Source organism: Stegostoma tigrinum, chromosome 12, assembly GCF_030684315.1.
Source record: "Stegostoma tigrinum isolate sSteTig4 chromosome 12, sSteTig4.hap1, whole genome shotgun sequence".
Lineage (NCBI taxonomy): Eukaryota > Metazoa > Chordata > Chondrichthyes > Orectolobiformes > Stegostomatidae > Stegostoma > Stegostoma tigrinum.
Window position 1 is genome coordinate 22,024,045 of NC_081365.1, and position 26,109 is coordinate 22,050,153.

A 26,109-nucleotide genomic window follows, 5' to 3' on the forward strand; every position below is an offset into this window, starting at 1 on the left:
CACCACATCCTGTTTCCATCTCAGACCTGGAACCTTTCCTGCATTTTACATCATCTTAACTACATGCACAATCTTGTTTATCTAAAGTTCACTGCATTACTGAGATGGGATTTTAAGTCATTTGACAGGTTCCCATTCCTCCTGGAGCTCATTTAACTCATTAAATTCTCAACAATAAATAGCAAATAAAGGAGTGACCAATCAATATATTTTTGCTGGTATTGGTTTTGATAGAAGTGTTGACCAATCCAGTAAAATACTTCTCAATTTTCTTTTAGTATTAGTGCAGGAGCTTTTTTGACCCTACTGAAGGGGGAAACAAGTCTCCGGTTTAATTTTTCATTTGCAACAGCGTATCTCAGACATTATAGTCAGACATCCTTGTCCCTTAGGACAATATACTCTCAGTAAAACCTAGATTGAGTGTAATAGAAAAGTACACAACATGGAAAAAGGAACCTCTAACCAATTACACCTGCTGTTGGAAGTGTTTGCTCAAGTGAATGAAAATAATACTGTTAACTCCTATAGTCTAATGGCATGCTAATACTCAAAACAGAGATGGCTAATTTGGTGATGTGACTGATGATTGTTCATTCTGCAAACCGTACCTTATAATGCTTCAGCATCTTCAGGAGAGAAAAGAAACAGACAATCCCTGAAAATTCCTAAAACAAGGAGTGCAACAAAATCCAAAAAACTTGATATGTTATAATCGTAACTGCAGATTGTGATTAATTTGTCAAAAAGATTGAGAATTGCCTGAAATCTGAAACTTAAAGCACAAACCTTCAAAATTTGACCAGTATCTAAATAACTTTGGGTTCATATCCACATCATCATGGACTATGAAATCAACAATTAAACTTGCATTTATATATTGTCTTCAATGTAAACTTTCCCAAGGTACTTCACAGGAAGACCATCAAACAAGACTTGATACTGAACCACATAAGAAGGTTTCGGATAGATGGAAGTGGCAGGTTTAAGAAGTGTCTTCAAAGAAGAGGGAAGCTTAGAGATAGAAAGGCTCAGAGATAGAATTTCACATTCTGGGTCACTGGCAGCAGAAAGCACAGCCACAACTGGTGGAATGTTAAAAATTGGGAATGTGCAATAGGCCAAAAGTGGAGAAATAGAGATGGGCTCTATGGGCTGCGGAAGATATCAAAGATCATGACGAGCATGACCACGGAGAGATTTGAAATCAAAGATGAAAACTTAAAATGGATATGTTGCTGGAGCAACATACATTAATGATATAGGTGAAGGCATTAAAAGTAATATTAGCAAATTTGCTGATGACACAAAGTTGGGTGGCAGGGTGAAATGTGAGGAAGATGTTATGAGAATACAGGGTGACTTGGGCAGGCTAGGTGAGTGGACAGATGCATGGCAGATGCAGTTTAATGTGGATAAATGTGTGGTTATCCACTTTGGTGTGGCAAGAATGGGAGTGCAGGTTACTATCTAAATGGAGTCAAGTTAGGTAAAGGGGAAGTACAACGAGATCTGGGTGTTCTTGTACATCAGTCAATGAAAGCAAACATGCAGGTACAGCAGGCAGTGAAGAAAGCTAAAGGCATGCTGGCCTTCATAACAAGAGGAATTGAGTATAGGAGCAAAGAGGCCCTTCTGCAGCTGTACAGGGCCCTGGTGAGACCGCACCTGGAGTACTGTGGGCAGTTTTGGTCTCCAAATTTGAGGAAAGACATTCTGGCCATTGAGGGAGTGCAGCGTAGGTTCACAAGGTCAATTCCCGGAATGGCGGGACTATCATATGTTGAAAGATTGGAGCGACTGGGCTTGTATACAATTCAGCTTAGAAGGATGAGAGGGGATCTGATTGAGACGTATAAGATAATTAAAGGATTGGACACTCTGGAGGAAGGAAGCATGTTTCCGCTGATGGGTGAGTCCAGAACCAGAGGACACAGTTTAAAAATAAGGGGTAGGCCATTTAGAACAGAGTTGAGGAGACACTTCTTCACCCAGAGAGTGGTGGATATATGGAATGCTCTGCCCCAGAAGGCAGTGGAGGCCAAGTCTCTGGATACTTTCAAGAAAGAGATGGATACAGCTCTTAAAGATAGTGGAATCAAGGGTTATGGGGATAAGGCAGGAACATGATACTGATTGTGGATGATCAGCCATGATCATAATGAATGGTGGTGCTGGCTCGAAGGGCCGAATGGCCTAATCCTGCACCTATTGTTTATTGTCTATTACATATTGTAAGACTCACTGTGAGTCAGAGAGTATAGTGATGATGGGTGGATAGACCTTGGTATAAGTGAGGATATGGGCAGAAGAATCTTGCTGAACATTCTGCACTGCTGCGAAATGATGTTGACTTTGTGTCGGTGAGCAGCATAAATCACTAAAGTCAAATGTTTATCAGTTCGGTCATAACTTCAGCTCTGCGATTACCTTGAGGAAGCCGTCTCGCATAACACAGATTTCGCACCAGCTGTAGTACAGCTGAAACTTAAGCAAAGCCAGCTTTTCAAGGAAAGAACCAATTTTTTAAAAGAAAATAAAAGGTCACCTTTACATTGCCAAAGCTACAGCAAAAGAAACTGTCCTGCCAGTATTACTCCAACATTAACATTTTTTTATAGTGCTTTGAGCCTGTGCCCAGTGTTCCTGTTCATAAATGCAGGAAAACAGCTCTGCTTTTCTCTGAATGGAAGCAGTGCAGTGTTGGCAGTATACCTCATTACTGTCTAATCCCAAACCTGTGGCATAACTGCAGAACAGACCAGTAGCAGATGTTCAGGCAACTCCAAAGTAGGGATAATGTGGTTCACTGTCCGAGACATGTAAAATGCTGCTTACGTTAACAGGTCTTTGGAGCACAACAACCAATTTAAATACAAATACACTAAGTAACGTAAGCTGTGCACATCATCACAGTTCAAGGCATTTGAGTGGATATCGGTAAAACAAAAACGGTAGTTTTGTGAAAAAGATATGTTTGCCATCTTTGTAGTAGTGATCCTTTAGAACATAGAGCAGAAAATATAAATCACTAAAGAATAATGGTGATCATCAATTTGGTAAGAATGTATCATATTGCTTGGATCGACTCCAATTAGCTTTGCAACTTGATCCAAATGAAACTGTGTTGCTGTATAAATCTCAACATTAACCTTGTGAGAACTGAACAAGTTTTTATTAAAGTTTGTGAGAACCAAACATTACACATCATCTGTTTGTTTATGCTTTTTGGTTTCATAATCACCCACACACCACACACAGTCAAATCTCTCCGCACATATAGCCACACCACACGCATTACATGCAAATACAGCCAGCTACCTGCCACACACACACACAGACAGCAATACATCTCCACTGCACACATAGAAGGACACTCACATGGACACCTGACTAGCCACACATACATATGCACACACAAACAGTTTGCATATACTTCAGAATGTCATCAGAATTCCCTCTGTCATTGTACAAGTTGGGTGAAGCCAGGGAACAACACTATTGAGGCAAAAGAGGCAAACCAACTAATATTGAGCTCCAAACTCTAAATAACATGCTTACTTTTAAAAGATTTGTGAATATAACCACACACGGCACAAGCCCTAGATATGAACATCTTTCATAATGTCTGTTCTATCAATAATGCCAAATGGCCAAGAAACAATACAGTAGTTTGTTCTCCTATCAATTGTACGCATTACTACACGCATTTTCTCAGCTCATGACTTCTTTCAAATTACTGTGTGTTGAACTATATCTGCAAAAAACAAAAACAAAATACGAGCCTATTGTCCATAGAGTATTTGCAATGCAATATGCAATTGCAATTTTTTCCTTGCAAAACTATAATTTCTGTTGCTGGCATTTTCAAGCTAATAATTAAGCTGTAACAAAGGAATAATGTGTGTAAGACACTAGATTAATAAAAGCATTCCGCCATCTATTTCAAATGGATGACAATCTCCACCCAGAATATCAAATAATGTTGTTCAGCCAATATTTGGAACAGGAAGTTCTAGACTAAGTAGTATTTCAATTATGTTTAGTGTATGCCACTCCATTGTCCAATGATTTCAACAATGATCTAGTTTATTTTAAACAGTTTTATTAAAGTCAAAGAAATGTCATATTCATGTGTTAAGTATCCTTACTCCAACATCACAAACAGTAGTTTTAAGCTTACGTTATCTATCTGTGTTTAAGAAAATAGGCTAATGATTGATACTGTGCGGAAATTCTTCTAGAATTTTCAAATCAATAAATGTTAAGGTAAAACCTCTTGGTAGATTGTTTTAAAGATTTAATCAAATCTTAGTTAAAAGGGAAAGCTATTTCTTTAACATAGGATGAACAATAGTACTGTTCTTACAAAAAGTATTGAGACAAAACTGCCTAAAATTACCTAAATTCATTGATGCCTTTTTGGCAAAGTTTTATCTGACAGCTTTTATAGAATGAATAATACCCCTGGCAATATAAATACGTTCAGACATTTAACTCATGTTGACTGGATCCTTCATGTGATATACACATACTGTATTGCTTTCCAGGCAAAATTCACTGGACCCAATTCTAATATGTCAATTTCGTTGTGGTTACAATCACGGAATGGGTTTTAAATCCAAATCCAATATGTTTCCAGGTTATTTGTCATTTTCTAAAAGAATTGCTGGTAAACAAAACCGGATGAAGGATAAAAAGTTATTAGGTGGAAAAACTTAGCAACAGTATTCAAAAGGTATGGTTCAATATATAAAGAAGCAAGCTGGACAAATGAGAACAGGAAAAGAATATGCTAACAGTAGCTGTTTTAAAAGTTAGGTAGTTTGCAATTATGCATTCATGCAAAATTATAACAGCCTAGCAATACAAGAAGAACCACAAAATAATAAATATTTATCTGTTAATATGGAGGGCATTAAACCATTCCACTATTGTGATCCACTATTGACCTATTCAGTGAGAAAATAATCTTTTCAGGGATTCAAATGGCAGTTACTTTATGAGGAAATTGAATTATTAAATGTTTCCTGACAAGGATTAGCCAATAAGTGAGGAATTAGGGAAAGATGACCTGGGGGAAATGGGTTAGGAAGATGTCCTGTCCCTTGCTGGAAGTTTACTTTGAATTTTAGAAGCTTTCACAGTTGTTAATGACGTTAATGGGTGAACATACTCAGTCTTCTCAAGAACTGAACTGGAGTGGATGGGCAACTGTATGACAATGCAATGTTCTTTGGCTGTGATCACAAAACAAACTATTTTAAAGTATTGGTTTCACCATGACATGAAGCGCTTTGTTCAAGATACTGTTACAAGATACGAGATGCTGATCTTTTTCAAGATGTCTGACAATTTACATGACTACTTGCTTAAAAATCTGAACAATATTACTTTTTCCAAATAGCTTGTTTATAAGAAATTGTTTTATTGAATGCCTTTATTAAATAACTTGATTTTTGTAGTAATTGTGGTAAATTTTGTAAATATTGTCAGCATTTGGTATTGGTATATTGATATAATTTCAGAGAATTTAAATTCACATGCCATTGGACATGGATCTACAGAACAACTCTGCACACAATTAAAAAAACTGCTCAACATAAAACTAAGTACAAAACAATAATAAAAATACAGTGTATTGAAAGGAATGGTTAGCTACAAATACAAGATTTGAAAATATTGTAATGCTCATGTAATTTTAATATGAAACATTATTAATTCAGGTTTCTTTCTGTTCTCTAAATCCCCAAAATATGTGATTCAATTTTAATGTACAGGAAATTGGAGTGAGCAGGCTCTGGTGGGGAAGGATGTGATGGAGCAACACGGGAACTGAAATGAGAGGAGCCTGTCCGATATGGCTAGTTTTCTACCTTGATCAAAACATGTTACATTTATTCTTTGAGGTATGCATGTAACTAGCAAAGCCAGCATTTATTGCCCATTATCTTGCAACTCAAGAATGGCCACTGATATGGTGTCATTGCTGTATGTTGGTGAAGGCACACCTACAATACTGAGAGGTGGTCCCAGAACTTCGATGTAACAACAATAAAAGTACAGCTAGAGACAGTAAGAACTGTCAATACTGTAGTAAAAGATAACACAGTGTGGAGCTGGAGGAACACAGCAGGCCAGGCAGCAGAGGAGCAGGAAAGTTGATGTTTCGGGTCCCAGCGCAAAATGTCAGCTTCCTGCTCCTCTGATGCTGCTTGGCCTGTTGTGTTCCTCCTGCTCCGCACTGTGTTATCTATAAAAGTTCTGCAATATGTTTCCAGATCAAGCTGTTGTGTGAAATACAGGGAAACCTAGACCTGATGGCATTCCAATGCACCAATTGTACTTCTCCCAGTTGGTGGAGGTTGAAAATATGGTTGATGCTAACAAAGAAACCTTGCCAAGTTGCCTCTATGGTACTGCACGTTTCAGCAAAGGCATGACACCAGTGAAAGGGTGGACGCTTAGGCCTGTGTATGAAATTGTTGTTCAAGGGGATTGCTATTATCAGTTTAAGTGCCATTGTAGCTGCACAAATCTGGTGAAGTTTGCGAGCACTTCACCCGACTCCTGTCTTGTGTCGTGTACATGGTACCAAGACTTTGCAGTGTAGGGAGGTGAAGCACTCCTTATAAAACATTCACATTCCGACCTGCTCTAATAATGGAGTTTTACATGGCTAATGCAGTTGAGTTGTCAGTCATTGGTAAAACCTGAGGTAATGATGAGAAGACCTTGGCAATAATTAAAGCTATTAAATGCCAGAGAGAGTTAGGCTGAGCTTACAGCCTTGAGAATATCCTGCAATAATATCCAAGGGTTAAGATGATTGACTTCCACCATGGAATCCATTGTAAGTTTCCCCTTGATTCTTGCTGACTTCATGTTTTGCTATTTTCATGGCTAATAGAATCTTTGCCAACAATAGTAATCTAGGACAGTGCATATTACTGAGTTTCAGAGTGTAAAATCAATAAGTTTTAATAGTCAAAGTCCGAATTCCATTCTTGAAAATTGTTTTCACATTTATGTTTTTATCCATTTTCAGATTCATTTTTTAATCCTTTTTTTAAAATCGCCCTTTCTTCAGATTACTTTAGGTCATGGACTATTTCATTGCTGAGACCATCATCAAGGCCACTGCAAATGCTCTTAGTGTGGATCTTTCAAACTGCATTATATTGAAGAAGGCTGATTTATTTTCTAAGATATTTATCACCCCTGGTGAGAAAGAGTTCCATCTGCCCCTCATATAGAATTAGGAATATTGCAGGGGTACCTGCATGTGATATATTGGTCATGAGTTCAAATGTCTTTAGCACTTCATGATTGCTTCATATTTGAGCAATAGCATACTACAGATTGGATTTGATTTGGGTGAGCTACCTGAGAGCAAATGACACTCATGGAATCATAAATGGGTTGTAGGTTAATATCTTCAGGTAAGAATGAGAAAGAAATAAAATAAAATCATGTTATGAATACAATCTTGTAATCCAAATGCAGCATATTTTCTTCCAGCTACCATCTCAGTGCAATGCCTCTCGAGTTGGGAAATTATGAAAATCTTCAAATAAGACATTAAATAACTCAAAGTCTGACTCCATGAATCCTGTGAATAAACAATGCCAATAGGCACTAATTGGTCTTGCAGATTTTGCCTGATGTAAAAGGTCAAAGACTGACCTAATCGATAAATCAGTGCCAATATGTACTTCTGCCTACAAATGTAAACAGCAGTCAATTGCTGAAAATGTAATAAAACAGTGGGAATCAAGAGCTAAATTAGATATTTTCTAGTAGCTGCATGTATTAATTTGACTTTTGAATTTAGCAAAAATTGTGATATAAACATAAAATGAAAACAGTGTTGGAATTGTCTTTAAACTGAAGTTATGATTTTAGTGACTCTCACATATTGCAGCCCAGCAACTCTAACATCACATTCCACATTCAAGTTACCAGAGTTAACATGCATTTTGTGTTGGAAATGGCCTTCTGTTATGACATGAATAATTTGAAGGAAAAGAATTTTACAAAAGCAAAATTACAAAAACATTACTTGGATGATTTTCAATTTTCATTTAAATGATAATTTTCATTCATTTCCTCAGCTGAATTTTAGAAATTATTTCTGCTAGAAGATCTAGTTGTTTCACATTAGAATGCACTTTATATTGCAAACTTCTAGTTCCAAATATTATTCTTTATTGCCATATTATGAAATTGCCCTATGAAATACTGCAGGGCACAACAAAACCTTCAAGTAATTACAACATATCCTGCCATTAGAGGAAGTGATCTGATGTGATATAACAGCCTGAAAATTTCTAAGCTTACCTGTAAACTGGAAATTGGTACAGGAAAAATCTAATTTTGCACAAAAATATCCAGAGGCAGTGAAAATAGTTGTTATTGAACAGTTCTGAATGAAACTTGCTCTAAGTCACTTGCCCTAATTACTCCTGTTCTGTTTACATTGTATTGAAGACATTTTTGAAATAACAACAATTATTCAGTCAGTGACATTGTTGATTTCCTTCTAACTTTCTAAAAGCTATAATTAGAAATATATACATATGCTCTTGAATTAAAATATCCAGTAAATAAGAGCATTTTCAAAGAGAAATGCACAAAACCATTAGCTATAATGTTGGCTACCAAATCATTATTTCCTTGTTTAATACATGCCCGGTTAGCTGATCAACTGGAGCCACTGTGGTCATGAATCTGCCACAACCCCTTTCAGTTTATAGAGATTACTTTGACTCAGTTCTGTGGTTTGGCTAGGAGGTGAGTTGAATCTTTATCTGAAATCTGATGGTTTCTCTGATGTTCCCCAAACATGAGATCAAAGGTAATTTTGTGGTTTGGATGAATGGGTGAAAAGATAATCTTCTGCTATTCACAAATAAAAAAGCTAATTCTACCCACCTTCCCTCAACTGCTTTTTAATTTATTGTAATTCCTTGTTTCTACAATAACTTTAAAGTCAGATCTTATTGGAGTGCTTTTTATTCTTAAATATATTATTTTCAGATTAGAGACAAATTTAAATTTGTGCAACAGAATCTTTCAACTCATGTTGGTTGAATAGTTTAAGTTGGATTATTAATCTTCTGTGAAACAATTCCACTAATAGGCGTAAACAGAACTTCAAATACAACATTTTAATAAACACCATAATAACTGATCATTGACTCACAATTAGTCTATTTCAAATTTTAAATGCTATAACATTATTGACATGTATCATCATTTTTAGTAAATTCTTTTACTTGTGAAGTCAGCAATGCCACCAACTGCAACCACCCAAATCTCTCAAATTCACACAAACCCATCCAGACATTCTGTGTGTCTGCAGACTTTTTAATCACTAATGGCTTTATCAAGTCAAAGGAAATGTTACGATTTTACATTTTAAAAAGTACAAGTAAATATAATGGACTGCTAAAGAGAGAAATGGAAGCAGAATGAGGTATTGAAGTCCTAGGAGAAAATGAGGATCTGCTACGACTTAACAATATGGCACTTTTTTTTAAGAGAACAATTGCCTGAGTATTACAACTCACATCAGTTTAGGAATGATTAATTTTGTTAGGTCATAATAGGTGCAGCCAAAGATTAGTTTGAAAGTCAAAACAGAACAACTTTTGAAATACAAATATTTACAGTAGCCAAAACAATCAATGTATAATTACATTTGTACCAGGTATACACAAATGAAGTCATAGTCAAATTGTTAATAACGAACAACTCCCACATTTTAAATTAGCAAATCTTCTGAAAGCGATGAAGCGACATTAATTCCTGATACTCATCTGTTTCTGATATCTGTATTTTCCTTACTGTTTCACTATTAATGCCTTTAACATGGTCACTTGTGACAAATTTTCAATGGAACATCTTTGTAAAATACTTGCAACTAATTCTACATTAAAAATTGCAGTTTCAAATCTTTCAGTGAAAATTAACTGATGCTCAACCATCAATAATTCCACTTGGTATTTAATGTTTAAATCAGAAACAATGTGATTAGTTCATTTACTAGTCCAGCCTAACCTTGCTCAATTATTTACCAAATGTACCGTGTCATCTCAGTGCCATTCAGTTTTTGCATTCACATTACAGTGAAACAACGACTCCACGAAAGCAGTGGGATGCTTTGGGTAGATCTTCTCATTATCAGATAGTTCAGGGAAAAGAAACAAACATTTTGCTGTACTGTTTCTGTGTATAACTATTTACTCACAACAGCTTATTATGGTTATTAGATAGAACTATCATTTTGTGATAATAAATAAGTGATAAATAAGTAATAAATAAGTGCAAATAAACAGAATATATTAATATATATCAACATTAACAATGACTTTTAATACTTCTTATTAACCTTTGATCAATAACAATGAGTACACTAGTCAAATATTATTGTTTGTATTGATATTAATTTGTATGAAATCACAGATTCAGCTTTTATATCCTGGGCATGGTTAACAATTTAGACAGTATTATTACTACTCGCCACTAACCTATCGTATATTTTGTTGATTATTGCAACCATCCCTACAGATACTTATATTGAACCATAGATTAGAATGTTGGTATTTGTTCCTTTGTATTTTGTTATTGGATTGTATCTAAGGTACTCAAAATAGTTAAATACCAACTTCTGAATGGGACAATTTATAAAATGATGCAACATCTTTTTATAATCAAATACACTTTAAGGGCTGTAGTCTGATCTGACATGCTTTGCTAAAGTAACTAAATTCCTACATATAATTTCTCATCAATATTTCATTATTTAAGTATTCAGGATGCTCTGCTGTTTTATTTATTTATGTGTGATGTGCGTGTGTAGACTTTTCAAATTACAAAACCTATAAAGCTGATTGAGTAAATTGCAGGACTTTTATATTATTTCTTTTAATATTGCTGTTAGTATGGTTCACACATGATGCCATTCCTTTTCAGTAATTAATAGATGACAACAATGTTCCATTCATGTATTTAACTTGGAACCAGTTTCAGAGATTTCCAAAAGCCGTATCAATGGGCAGTGTGTTGTAGGTCTAGGCAAGCAGAAGGGATTTATATTTATTGATGGGTAAGGGATTTAAAGCATTTAAAGTAACTTTTTTAAAAAAAATTACTTGCAATAATTCACTAGAACGCTATCGGAATAACGTACAGTTTTGGTTTTACGCCTCCTCTACTGCACGCGCTACGTCGATACATTGATAATCTTCAAGTATACATTAAGGAGCTATTTTGCTTATCAAAGTATTCTATTTACCTGTTCACAATAAAGCAATACACACACACACTGAAAAACCTCCGGCTTCTGAAGTTGACCAGCTGCATCCTTGTAACGGATGCCTCCCCACATGTGTGTGTTGTTCCAACATTGGGGCTACTACATTTGAAAATGTTAAGATGCCAGGCGTTCAACCAGCGAGCTCTTACAGCTCTTGGTTTCAAATGGTTACTACTGTGGTGAAGGACAGGGTGGCCATTTGCCCGTCTGTTCGACGAAAAGAAATGATAAGCAATGATAAGCAATGATAAATGGAGTACTCACTCCTGGGTTCCCTGGGTCCGTCAACCGTGATCTTGATGGCTCGGTGGTAAGTGGCAACTTGAGGCGGGTTTGTAAATACCGTGATTGTCAACGTGAAACTCTTCCCTGCAACGGGAGGGCGGGAGGCAAAATTACACATAAATCGGCTCCAAAGATGATGGAGGGGTGAAGAGAAGACAAAATGAAACCTGATTTTGTTACAAGGTCTACACGTGATTCCAAAATGTTACCATTAAACTGGACGCCACTTCTAGTCGATCATCACATTATTAAACAACTTGAAATTTATCTGAAAGATTGTGGCCTGGGTCATTACCGTTTCTTATTTACTGAATATTACAGTTTTTCCTATCAGGCCAAACAATTTCAAGTGATATTAGATAGATTGAATTTTAATATATTGTATAATAACGAGGTTGGCTCTGAATGCTATACTAAAGTATTATTTTAAAGGTAACTTGAATATTATAGAAGAGCCTTTGCAATTTTGTGATTTTTGATGTGCAGCATTTTTTTGCTTAAAGCTTCGTTTCTATGCTGTAGTAAAGTGCAGAGTGGGACGTCTCATCAACTTTTGAGTTCACTTTGCAACAGAATGCCATGTTGTTATTGTTAACTTTGGGGTTTGATCTCACAGTAATAGCGTGAACTGCCCCGTGGCTTGAGATATTTTGCGTTGGCAGTCTGTGGCCAGTCAATTCTGGGGAGACACGGTTTTTGAGTCCTACCAATGTGGGCATGGAGAGGGGATGGAGCGAGAGGGCGAGCGGATCTGCTGGGACGATTGTACTGTGGCAGACTAAATAAAGCGCCACTCTTTACCTAAACAGTGGTGTGTTGATCTAATCGTCCGTCCAGCTCACCCAAACAAATGAGACATCAGTAACCATCACTAGATTGCATAGGGAATCAACCAAATCTGATGGAGTCTGGATATTTCTGAATGCATTCATCAGCCTGGGGTTGCTTTGTCACTTTATAGTTCTGTGGTGCGGGCATTGACTTTGAAGTGAGCAGGGAGTGAAGTGTGAGCGCGCAGGGAGCAGAAGTTGTACCCAGGCTGAGATGCGGGGGAGGCGGGGGGGGGGGGGGGCAGTTTGCTGCTCTTGTACCGTACCTCGGCCACTCCGTCCGACGAAACGCAGGTCGTTGAAGCGGGCCACTTGATTCTTCATGACCGCCGTGGCGTTGCGCAGCTCGGCCGAGTAATTCTCATCATTACCAGCCAGGACCGTGACCAGGGTCCCGTCAGGGACATCTCCCAGAGCGACTACCTGTAATCCGGGGTGGGGGGGGGGGGGGGGGGGGGGGGGCGGAGAGAGAGAGAGAGAGAGAGAGAGACACTGAGACGGAGCAGCACCCAGACCACAAGAGATCACTGCTGACCGCTAGACCTTCAACAACTTCCCATCCAAACATCCCCTCAGTCTGCCAAAACAAAACCTCCCTCCCCCACCCTTGACAGACATTATTAATACAGAGCCTGCTTTAAAACAACCGACGGCGTTCCTTACACGAACGCGGAGGGTGTGTGTATATATATCATTTCTGTAAGAAAACTACTGCTTCCCCAAGCTGACAAGAGTTCAGTCTGCGAGCAGTCCCGAAGTCAAACATAATTCTAGCTTGGACGTACACAACAGCCTGTCCTTAAAGTCAGCCCGTGGAGGAACAACAGTGGGAAGGGATGCGATACAACGATTGTGTATTTGAATTGTTTCTGACCCATAATCCGCCCCAAAACGATTTAAAAATATACCCGCAATATTAGCGAAAAAATTGAATAAAACCTGTGTATTGAAAGGAAGGACCATATACTGCCATGAAAATTACTCGCACGTTAACATGGGCCGACTGATAACTCAAGTGTAACAGTTAATAGGGCAGGCTTCCTGACAGGGAGAGAGAGAGAGACAGTCCCAGCAAAGTACAAACAAATGGAAACGCTGCCGCACTCACCTTAAATGCGATGGGTAGCGTCTTGTTACACCTCCAGTGAGTCGGGAGGACGGAGCAGAGGAAATTTGGACTGTCCGTCCGGACCAGCTCCCCGGGATGATCGGCTAAAACGTCGACCATGCTGCGATCGGCGGCTCGGAGTTTACTCAGGGCGCTCTCCTGCGGGGCCAGCGGGAGAGAGTCGCTCATCTTCCCCGTGCTCAGCGTGGTGGAAGGCGGCGTGAACCGGCGGCTGGTGTTGGTATCTACAGGGATACGCATCACAACAAAACTTAATCTCAGAACGGAGGGAAAAAATAAAGTAAGAAGCGAAAAAAAAATAAACAGCGGGCAACAACGCAAAACTTCCGCCTGGGATCCTTTTTCTAGCCTTTCCTCGATCCACCTGCGAAGCAGGTCAGCCAAAGTCGATCAATGCTGATCAGTCCCAGCAATAAAACTAAACACAAGGGCTCTGAGGCTTTGATCAGTCACTCGTTCCAATAACGAACTGTCCACCTGTCGACTTTCTGCTGCTGCGCTCCCCTTTCACTTTTCAGACTCATAGCACGTTTCTGACAGCCGCCTGCTTTGCATGATCTTACAGCCTTGGTGAACACTTTAAGATGTTATCACAGACCCGACAGAAGACTGACTCAGACCGCTTTTGTTTTCTTTCCAACAGCACGGTAGTTTAATCCAGCGATCAGGCAATAAAATAAGCAATATACCAGGAGCCGCTGTCCGGTCAGGTTGACTTTTTTTTTCCTTTTTTAAAAAAGAAGTCTCCCAGAATGTTCTCCACTTCCGCGGGGTTTCAGTCACGGTTTGGTTATCGGTGCTTTCGCTTTCGAGATCTTTATTTTGGGTGCCGCGTGGTTTTGCAGCTCGGTTAGACTTGCGGCTCTGCTGTGGTTTGAGACATGCAAACACCAGATATATAATCTCTTGACCGAAATTTAGAGTCCAAACTCACACACACACACACACACACACACACAGACAGAGACTTTAGTTCAAGATGAACTCCACACAAGAGACACCCGCCCTGAAGATGACTCTGAGCCAAGTAACTTAAAGAAAATCTTGCGAGTCGTTTTTTTCAAAAGCTGGCGAAACTTTTTTTTAACAAAAAAGACCTCGGGCTTCAGAAGAAATTAAATGTTTCTTTTTCACTCAAAACATAATGTTTCTCTCCTCTGCACCGGCATTCCTCCTCTTTTTAACGTCTGTCTTTGTTGTTGTTGTTGTAAAATAAAAGTATTTTGGTATGTCGTGCACCACTGGAACACTCCTAGGTACAACAGCAGGAGCAGTGCAGCCTTTATGAATGAGGCTCCCACATGCCTTGTCCTTCTGATTTAAGGTGAATATCTCGGGATGGCTCCACAGTCTCGGCGGCGCGCATCAACATACCACATTTGCATATCGCCTACTTCCAACCAATCAACGTCACCACTCAGGACACGGGCACGGGCGTGGCGAAGCCGACTGGCTCCCTCGCCAGCCAATCAAAGGCGGTCGGCAAAGAGAAGCGTGCGCTTTTCAGGCTCCCCCCCCCCCCCCAAACCAAATCCTCTCTGAACCAGCGTGCGCCACTCGCGGGATTTGCGGGGTGGTGGGGATCGCGCCAGTGCATGGGTCACGCGGACAGGAGCGGGAGCGCGCAGTGGGAGGTTGGCGGTTACGAGCTCCGCTCCTGTCAATGGGATTCCTCGGCGCTCTCCCCCACTCCAGCAGCAGCACTTAACCTCACGCCCCCGCGCTTCACTTTGTAGCGCGGAGTAGTTTCAAAAGAGCTCCTTTTCAATCAGGGACTATCTTTAATGTCACTTATACCTCTTCTATGATCGATCAAATCAAAACAACAACCTTCAATTTAAATTTTTTTGGGAGGGGAATGTGGGTAAGTATATTTCGATTATGCTTCACCCGCAAGAAATAAAAACACAAGGAAAATGTTTAGTTTATTCCGTCCCTGCTGGTGACTTCTTCCCCCAACCTCTGTTGACTGTGCTTTATATACTCTGTTGACAGCTAAATGTTTACACCATAGATTCAATTTGAAATAAATATCAGTGATTTTAGATTTGGATTTTGAAATCTTAGGCTATTTTTGGCATTTCAGGTTTTTGACTGCTCAACGTTAGACAGTGGCAAGCATGCAAATGTCGGGCTGATCAGAAGGCGGGCTCATTTGCTGGACTGTTGGCTGCAAATATTAGTTTGCAAAAAAAAAACAAAAATGGGATAAATGACTTTGATTTGCAAAGCTGTTGAAATTTGTCATTTATAAAACAAATCTAACCCCATGACTGCAACTTGACCATTCCCTATGTTTATGTAGCAAAATAGTTTTCAGTCGTGCATGTTATTAGCACACACGTCCTCAAATAGATCAGATGTGATTTAAAAGATTAACAATGATCGATTCTTACATATGGCTCATGTAAAAATATAGAAGTTTCAAACAATTGAGAAATTCCACTGTCTGAAGCGTTGCATTTTTTTTCCGGCGGGTTCCTATTAAGGTTTCCGACACTTCCTGGTCTGATGGTGATGTTCCTGGGTCTAGGCGCTGATTGATAATCCAACAGGTATGATTTCAATCCCACATCGTCGGTGCTTTGTGACCCTTTGAAAACCGCAGGAATCTAGCTACTGTCTGCACCAAGATCAGCGACTAATGTAGCAAGAGTGGGAGGTTAAGACAGCGTGAGACTCTCCTCACAATCGATTCATGGCGGGGGGGGGGGGCAATGGGCTGCAATTTTAGTCGTTTCTTGACGTGGAGGAGGGTTTAATGGATGAACCCGATGACATATTAAAAAAACACGCAATATCCAGTTCTCTCCAGTCAGGCGTGCAAGCCATGGAAAAGCCGCTGTGCAGGAGCTGCGGAGCGGTCAGATGAACTCCAGGGGGCAGCAATGGACCTTCAAGCGGAGTTGTAGCGAGGCCTGACTGCTTTGTAATTACTTGAGTTCTGGGCTTGACTGTTGAATTACTTTTTTTATGCAGGGCAAGCATTACATTCTCGAAAACAGAAACACAAAAATAACAAAATGTGCATTAACCCTCTCCACATGGTGGGCGACTTTATCTCCTGCCAGACTATAAACTAACTGCGAATATTTTTAAATCCTTGTGTCATACATATCATATGAGCTAGCCACCCCCCGCGCGACGTCTGCATGTCTTGGCAGTACATTTTAGTTTCTATAACTAAACAGGAAGAGTCTCAGTAAAGATATGAGTATTAAGAAAAATGCAGCGACAGCCTTTTTTAAAAAAAAAGAATTCCAGTCGATTTAACAGAATATAACTCTTTGCGGGCTACATAACTACACATCCAAAAATAACAAGACAATTAGAATTATTGATTTTATTTAACTTCAGAGATTCACATGAATTAAATTATGTTCATAAGATTGAATTATTATTTGACGAAATGCACAAGGCGGCAGGATAAATGTCTACTGACAAAATTGTAATAGATTTTTTGAAATATCAAATCCAACTTTATTAAATTGCATGATTTTAAATTGTGACTGTCCATCTCTTATTCCCCCACCCCCCTTTGCTTTATTATTAGGCATAATCTAAAACTATTCTATGTAAGGATTTTAAAAGCTATTTTCAATTAAAAGTCTCGGTAACAAATGGCATTTACAGTTTAATTGGACAACACATATTTTGAGTTTATAATGTCTTGAAAAATATTTTCTGTGAACAGAATGTGGTGGCAAAAACATGATAACTTTACATCAACATTTTATCGATTCGAAAATATCGTTCAATACTATCACATACATCTGATGCTAAAATCAGGTGCTTAATTATACTTGATTCATAATTGAAAATGGACTTCCAAATTAAATGACTTTCTCGAATGCCCAAGAGCCCAGCGGATTTGTGTCACCCAGATATGCTAAATATCAATACTGAACTTGCAAGTACAGAACTGCAGATTCTAAACACGTTTTCAGCTCAGTATTAAAACGAAGAGGCCCCTGGGCACCCTACAATGCAAATGTTTGTCTTGCCCTGCGGGATAAGACGGGGCAAAAACAGATTCAGTCATATTTAGGATCAGTGAAAACAACACTTAATTATTGAAACTTCGCTGTATGGAATTGAAACAACCAAAACTCAGGAGTCCTCTGAAGCTGCAGGCTGGTTAGAGTTACTGTTAGCACATAGTAAAAATTTTGTGCGAAGCCTGAAATTCAGTTAACTGAGATAGTCGCAGAAATTGCAGTTTAGTGATAGGATTAGGATTTGCAAGGAACGGAAACCTAAACAAGTGTTATCAGAAACAGGGATGCATTTGACGATGAGGACGATGTTCACTCAGGAGTCTGACACCTAGAACGTCTATCCCGAAAGCCAGAGGCTGTCAACATCCCAGATCACTGCCTAAACTCATATTCTTCCTCGCCCAAAGTATTCCCGAAGGTTTAACGGTTTATAGACAATATCCACGTGATTCGCGCGACTTTGACATTAAACGTGAATCAGAAACACAGAACTGTGTCCTATGATAGTGAGGGGCAAATTAATTCGTGTTTCCTTATCGTTAATAGATTTGATATTTTCGTAATTGGACAGGTGACTTTGGAAAGAGGAACTGCGCATCCATTCGAAAAAGTGAGATAATCCGATAATCTGGAATATGATGTCGCCTTTATATCACGGCTGTACTGATATCACTGAATGGCGGAAAATTGAAAGATGCTTCTTTGCAATAACTTCGTACAGACGAACACCGTTTAAAGATAAACTATAGAAAGGCATTAAACACATCTTTGAAACTATTTCAGCCAGCAACCATTGGTTCGACTGAGCAGGCTGGCAAATAGCAGAAATCAAACAGCAGAACATCTGTTTTGCCTGATTTGACGCTAACATTGTCTTTAAATGGCCTACAATGCGTGCATGTCACTAAGGGCCCGGTTGTGGTTAATGAGGGCCCACTTCAGTCTGGGGATCACAAAGATTTCACAGAATCTACAACAAGCTGACAATTTTGCCTGTGTCACTTTCTCTAGTCCTCTGTGTAGACTGACTGTGTGCAAACGATCCCACCGCCCAATCCTGTTTTGAGTTGACATTGAGCACCTCCTAATGATCCAATTACCTGCAAGCGTTTAACCTCCGCAGAGCGAAACAAAAAAAAACGCAAAAGAAATATTAAAATGCAGTTACTGATTCTCTCATATGCCACCAGTCCCAGTTAGATCAGATCGGGTTTAACCAGTTAAAAGCACATTAATTTTGTACAGTGGTTATTCCAAATCAGTGATCAATTGAACCAAGTTAAAGTGTAGTCTGTACTCTCTCTTTGCGGATGGGTACAGTACACGAAGTGAGAAAACGTTAGATTTATTTGGTTAAAATGTATAAGGATCGCTATGACTTTTTTTTCGATTAAAATCTATAATTCCCAATTCCCAGCCGTTGGTAACAAAAAAAAGCCCGTAAAACTTGCACTGGGATTTTCGGGGAGTTTTAATACGGTGTATCACAGGGCAGGGCAGGACCATGTTATTAGCAGCGTTTAAAATAATGTGGCAGACTAATTGCACGTGACACCATGGGTAACGACAGATACCAATCCCATTGATTATTATTGATAACAGCATTTCTTGCGCTCAACTATTTATTAAATCTAGAGCCCTATTACACACCCAGAGCTACCACGCACTTTTCCACACAATTTGCAACAGAAGGAAAGTAAATAAATAGGGTCATCTTAAGATATCCGTCCACCTCTCTTCCAGGTCCGTTAATTTGCAGCTCTGTTGCCTGTTCCCAGGAGGCTGTCCAATAACTCCCTTTACATTGGTCATCGTCAACTTTAAACACTGGAATCATGCAATTGCGAACTTTCAATGAAAGTTATCTGACTGTTTTATAGCTACGTATTAACACATTTCTAACCGAGAGTGCAAACTTCTGTTAAAGGCTAAGCAATTTTGCCAACATTCGATATTTGTATAATCCCAGCATCATTCTGATCACATTATTCCGTTTACGTTCAGGATCGTGCAACCAGGTGGAAAGATAATTCATAATTTAGCATTGCATTTCAATTGCATTTTTTTACCCCATTTTTTATTTTGAAAGCAGAACGGATACTCCTGGGTTTAACATTTGCTTTTGAATCAACAGGATGTTTTTTTGGCATTTTCCAAATGCATTTCATTCGGAGAAGCACTCCGCGAAACAAACTCTGCTCCAGGAACAGAGTGATTTACACCACACACCGCTTCATGCTATAGTAACTACAGGATTCAGTATATACCACGCAGAAATTAAAAATCCCACTTTCAAAACCAGGCTGAGCGCGACTGCTGCATCCCAAAACGACAAGGAATGGCTAGAGAAATCTCACTGTGTGTCATTATTTGGCTTAAGGGATTTGTCATGAAATAAAGTTCCGAAGGTGCCCCGCACAACAGGATGTATATAACATGCCTATTAATAAGGACTATTGTTTCACCACGTTTTGATTCCTACATCTAGCCTTCCGCTGACCATGGTACTTGGTTTAATAATACTCTATTACTGAAACCACGAGATATTTTAAACTCTTCGGCGAAAGAGGCCTCGCTGCTACAGCCTTGCCTCCTGGAGATGTTGGCGATGCTGAGTCGTTTCCTCATGGTGCTGCAACTTTGTGGAAGGGCATCCAGGGGGAATGCCATTCCCAATGTCACGCATCACATCTCAGTCGTGGGACAACCTTGCAATTGTGAACACCACTTCCATTGTTTATATTTCGAATCGATCTTATTCCAACATTGAGGTTGGGAGCCGAAACGTTAACTCTGTTTTCTCCTTCACAGATGTTGCCAGACTTGCTGAGCTTTCCCAGCAACTTTGTTTTTGTTCCTGCTTTACAGCATCCGCAGTGTTTTTGGTTTTTATTGAGATATTGGAGATGGTTAAATTCAGGTTTACTCATCCTAGTCGGCTAGGCTGGAGTGGGATTTGATTCCTCATGACATGAATGTATGCCTTAGAGTCACAAATAGATGAAATATTTACAAACATGTTTTCAAATGATCCTACTCCTTCGGAAACATTTCTTGTCCTAAGTTGCGGAATAGGTTTCATCCCCTGCAGTATTATTTTAGTTACTAACAGTAGTTGGGACCACAATTTCCGTATTTGGACTTCCCAGGTTATATAATGTTGTATCATTTTCTGGTTAAATACCTGAATTCTTTCCACTTGATACCACCCACTCTGTACTGTGTGTGCGTGTGTGGGTCGGCTTAAAACAGTAGCCTTTTTGTAGCCCTTTTTAAAATGAATTTAGATTTGAATTCAGTTTCCTTTCCTGAGTTTATAGGCGCTGTATACAATCAGTATCCACTTCCATGCACTGTTTACTGACGAGGAAGAGAAAGGACACAACACTCTGATTTACAGAAGCAAGTCCAGCAACACAGTCAGCTTCAACAAATACTGGCGTTCAAATTCTTTTCATCCGCGTGGGTTTCCCCGTTAATGTAGTTTTCTCAGCTACTGAGAGGGTTTCTCTGTGTCAGCATTGAGGACTCGGCTATTCAAACAGTCCCTAAACCTCACAGAAATAAATATTCAGAGGCTTTGCCAAAACTGGGGCTTGTGGCTAGAATCGCACACCCTGGTTTCTGCTGCAACTCGTACAGGCAAATATTTCATACTATTGCAAGGAAGTTGCTCCTACACTTTCTTCCGGTGTGAACTTGAGCTACAAATCTTATCTTGCACATGAACAGGACACGGCACACTTATCTGTATCTTATTCCACCCCCCCTTCCGCTTTATATTACAATTATATATCTCATATTCAGCTCACAAGTGCCTGTGATGTAGCAATGATTATTTCAGTTAGTACCTGCTACGTTGTCGTGGGAATCCAAATATTATTATGCATTATGTTAAAAAAAACAGCTCGCGTTTGCACGGGGTTATTGAGGTGTCGGAGAACTAGCATTAGTGAAATACTGCAGTCACATCTGATTGAATTAAAGATACCGGGAAGCTAGCTGAAGTGGGAAGACCCATTAACCACGATCGACACCGCTAACGTCTCATCCCAGCCACAGTTAGAAGCCACAACTTCAGCTCGCTAACCGTTCTTTCCATTGAACAGACAGATTGCAAAGAGATATTTCAAGAAACTTCACTCTGAGTGTAATTCAGCCACCGGAAGGTTATGGTTGAAATATAGGTTTTGATACGCCGTAACATTTTATCTGGGCTCGGAAACTATTTCTTTAGAATAATCCATCTCCCAAACGCAATTGCGACGATATTGCGCCTGTGTTAGTGGAGAGGGCTGAGAAACTGAGCAAATGGTTCGGAGCCGTGTGACATCCGTTACAAAAGTTGCTCGTTACTAACTGAGGAAATGTGTTGCCATTTTCTCCCCAAATGCAACAACATTGCATAAAAATACATGTAAAACACACTGAAAATGTTGTTGCTGAAGCAGATTTTGTTCTGAAAATAAGCCACTTGCCCCGCCCATTAAATAAAGCCGTACAATAATGAAAACTAATATACTAATTATGAAAACTTGCGAATACGTTCATTCAAGAGAAAGAATTCCTAAAAATAACTCCTAAACTGTTGCATTACATAGTCCACACATTGTCACCACGTCCCAATCTGTTCATATTGGACAAAGCAAATAAATATGAATTTGCATAGTTAGAAATTTAACGACTGCCTTAAGAAAATAATGAGAAGAATAGTAGATTTTACTCTACCGATGATGCTGGTGGAAGCTTGGCTTTTTCGCCTCAGGTATATTGCCCATGATAGGTCAGAGGGCAAACGAAGATGCCCCTCATTCATGGTGAAGAACAACAATAGTAAAGATGGTCAATGAGAGTGAAGCACCAACTCTGAAATACCACTGCTGGAGTAAGGTGCATGCTTTTACATGGACTTTTTACTCCCCCAGAGATTATTAAACTGGCAAATTGGGAAATGTCATGCAGTCAGGCTTAATAATGTTTTTCACTTACCAAATTCACCAGAGAATTTGATTCATTTTTGCCCGAGGCATCTAAAACCTGGTAATTTCATTTAAGCATTAGAATGATGCTCACATTTCCCATCAAGTTAGTTAAAGTTGAGTTGTAAGTTGAACATCAAATCTTCTTACTAAATACAAACTTTCAAAAAGAATTCTGACTGCACCGGGATGAAATGGGCACACCAGAGAAACACATCCTCGCAACACAGTATAATATTCCAGAGGAATTACTGCTAGTGGAATTGGGGAATCAAAGCTGGTGTTCCTGGTTTTAGCCTATTGAGAATCAATGTAATAATACCTCTGTTAAAATAAAAAAACAGAGGATTTTTTTCAAATGGTAATCATTCAACCACATCCATTGTTGCCATCAGTAAATTAACAAAGTAGAGTAAATGTTATTAGAATTTTCCAGTAAAAGTAAACAACTGTTGCCATTTGAAAGGAACAGAGTCCCTCAATTGACACAATGAGGGATGTGACAATGCCATGAGTCTTGAAATGAAGCAGCAGTTACATTTATCTAGGGCCTCTCAGAGCAGCAAGGTGGTTTACAGTTATTGACCTATCTTTGAGGGGTAATCACTCTTGAAATGCAGGGAAACAGTTTAATTTCAGCTGAGAGCAGACAGGATTCAGGAAGAGTATCAAGAGCAGCATGTTTGCAATTTAGGAAGAACAAAAAAATGTCCAAAACATGGTACATAGCGTTTGAAATTCACAGAAGAATAAAAAGCAAGATTGGAGAAAGAGTGATCATAAAGGCTTTTACTGATTATGCCCAAAATGTGTATTTCTGGAAGAGATGGAGAGCAATGACCTGAATTCATTATCAGCACCACAGCTTTCATAGATCAATAAATAACTGGTGAAATTATTAATATTACTTTGTGACTATTCCAACTATTATGAGAGTCCACAGTCTGATAATAGTACAATTAATGCTAACTGATAGTGATATCTGTCATTGGCCTATGCCAAGATTGTTCATCTCCACTGGAGTTACAAATAGAATTCTGCATTTTATTATTACAATAAGACTAAACAAAAGAAAGTAAAAGAAGAAAACAGAAAAAAAATCTTTCCCAATACCCCTTCTGAAGTTCCTTGATGCCTCTGAAGTCGGCTGGTCCCAGTGGTTTGAAGATCTGTCAACTCTTTTGATGTTACTTGGAGTTGTAGGGGTATAACTTTATTTGATACATCATTGAAGGCATCAGCAAAGGAGATTGGCAGGTGGAAGTCAATCTCCTTTTCGTTAGGTGGAGGAAAGTTATCAAAACAAACTGCCCAATGTGACTAGGCAGATTGGGTGAGAGGCCAGAGGATTCAAAGCAGAATATGATGGCTTTCCAAAACAGAAATAAAAAGCTCAATGATCCTACCAAGCTATCTAAGGTAAGTCTTCTAACTCATAATTCTAATTATTCAATCTGTATATTTGCATGACCTGTTGCTGAAATATTTATAATAATTCCCTTCTCCGATTATCTGCAGTGTGCTTGAATCACTGCAGCATACTTTTTTCCACCTTATTTTGATCCTACTGCAGCACTTGGCACCTGCTACATTCCTCACAGTTATATTCCTACCCTCTGTGTGCCCCTATTTTCTTTCACATACCAGTAGCACTTTTCTAGTCTGATGTGACCTGTGTCAAATTTTCTCAATCATCTATCCCTAATACAATCCATTCTTTATCGCAGATCAGCTTGCATGTAAAACAAGGAGGAGGCTACCACAAAGGAAACAATAGGTGGAACATTACTCATCCATGCACTCTTTTTACTCGAAAAGCAAGTGCTAGACATCATAAGCAGGAAACTGATCAGAAGTGTGACATCTGATGAAACCAAAGGACAAGTTCCATAGGGCTTTTGAGTCAACCTTTTCCCTGTTCCTCTCTCTCTTAAGCGCACTGACATACACTGATATGATAAATACCCACTCATCCACCTGTTTTTACATGCTATTACATGGTATCCCTTCTGCATTTTTCCATTGCAGACTCAGAAGAGCAGGACCAGTGCAGGAGGGAAGAGAACTGCCTGAGAGGCATAGATAGAGTTGATAGCCAGAGACTATTTCCCAGGGCAGAAATGGCTAGCACGAGGGGTCATAGTTTTAAGCTGGTTGGTGGAAAGTATAGAGGGGATGTCAGAGGCGGGTTCTTTACACAGAGTTGTGAGAGCATGGAATGCGTTGCCAGCAGCAGTTGTGGAAGCAAGGTCATTGGGGTCATTTAAGAGACTGCTGGACATGCATATGGTCACAGAAATTTGAGGGTGCATACATGAGGATCAATGGTCGGCACAACATTGTGGGCTGAAGGGCCTGTTCTGTGCTGTACTGTTCTATGTTCTATGTTCTAAGTAGCCCATGGAGCTCCAGGCCTGTGTGACTTCCACAATAGGGAACATCCAAGTACTTTTATCTCCTTCTTGTCAGTCTCCACAAGGAAGCTAATGACATTTGTGAATTTGTAAACAGTGCATCAATGAACTGTTGGACTACAACCTGGTGTGGTGTGACTTCTGACCTTATCCACCCCAGTCCAAGACGGGCACCTCCCGGTCATGTTTTTGATGCGAGTAGAAGCAGTTTGGGAAGAAGGAAAGGTATAAAAGTTTAGAGGCCTGGTGCCTTTCACTTTTGTAGGTAGTGTAGTGCATATCTCTTTTTGATTTAGGCCTTGCTCCAATAGGTTATATAGAAAAGTAAATAGCTGTTTTCCTGCTGAAACACAGCCACCCAAAACGCCCGCCTCCTTGACCTGTCTGTCCTCTCTGGACTGACCTATCCCCTCCCTAACTCCCTACCTATATTCACCTTTACTGGCTCTAACCCCCGCCTCTTTGAACTGTCTGTCTCTTCTCACCCTATCTTCTCCTTTATCCATCTTGTATCTGCCTCCCCCGCCTCCCTATTTGTTTCAGAATCCCCTTCACCCCTCCAATTTCTGAAGAAGGGTCTCGACCTGAAACATCAACCTTTCCAGCTCCTCTGATGCTGCTTGGCCTGCGGTGTTCATCCAGCTTCAGACTGTGTTATCTCAGATCCTCCAGCGTCGGCAGTTCCTACTATCTCTCTCACTCAAAACACTGTTACCTTACCTCCTGCTGCCTTAAACACTGAAACTTTAAACACTGCCACCTTAAACACAATGGCCTTAAATTCTGCTTTAAACACTGCCACTTCAAGCCTTGTCACTTTAAACACTGCCACCTGAAACACTGCCGCCTTAAACACCACTGCTGTGTGAAGTTCTGGCATGTTGTCCTATTTCAGGCCTCATGTCTCTTTGCTTTTGCCTCTTTGGATCTTTGCTGCTTTCCTGCAGCAGCTTTTCTAATTGATTTGACAGCCTCAAGGGTAAACCCATCAGCATCTCCATATTCACCAATTTTGAAGCAGCAAATCCTGGTAACATGTTCAGTGAAGTTTCAAGATGGGAAAGAGGGACATAAACTGGGCTGCTGTTACAGCAAAGCTCTTTTGTGTTTATGAACTGTTTCTTTTTGCCTCTGGTTTGCTTCAAATGCTGAAT

The 26,109-nt window shown here is 39.5% G+C and overlaps 1 protein-coding gene across 2 annotated transcripts in view; it reads right to left on the bottom strand.

Moving 5' to 3' along the window:
• runx1 (RUNX family transcription factor 1) overlaps positions 1 to 26,109 on the bottom strand; it is a 215,778-nt gene that overhangs the window by 46,328 nt on the left and 143,341 nt on the right. For both annotated transcript variants that reach the window (XM_048541508.2, XM_048541506.2), the window contains exons 3-5: positions 13,544 to 13,788; positions 12,702 to 12,858; positions 11,585 to 11,689 (exon numbers count right to left, since the gene is read on the bottom strand). In XM_048541508.2, coding sequence (XP_048397465.1) covers positions 11,585 to 11,689; positions 12,702 to 12,858; positions 13,544 to 13,788 — 507 coding nt within the window. The remainder of the gene's footprint in view (positions 1 to 11,584; positions 11,690 to 12,701; positions 12,859 to 13,543; positions 13,789 to 26,109) is intronic.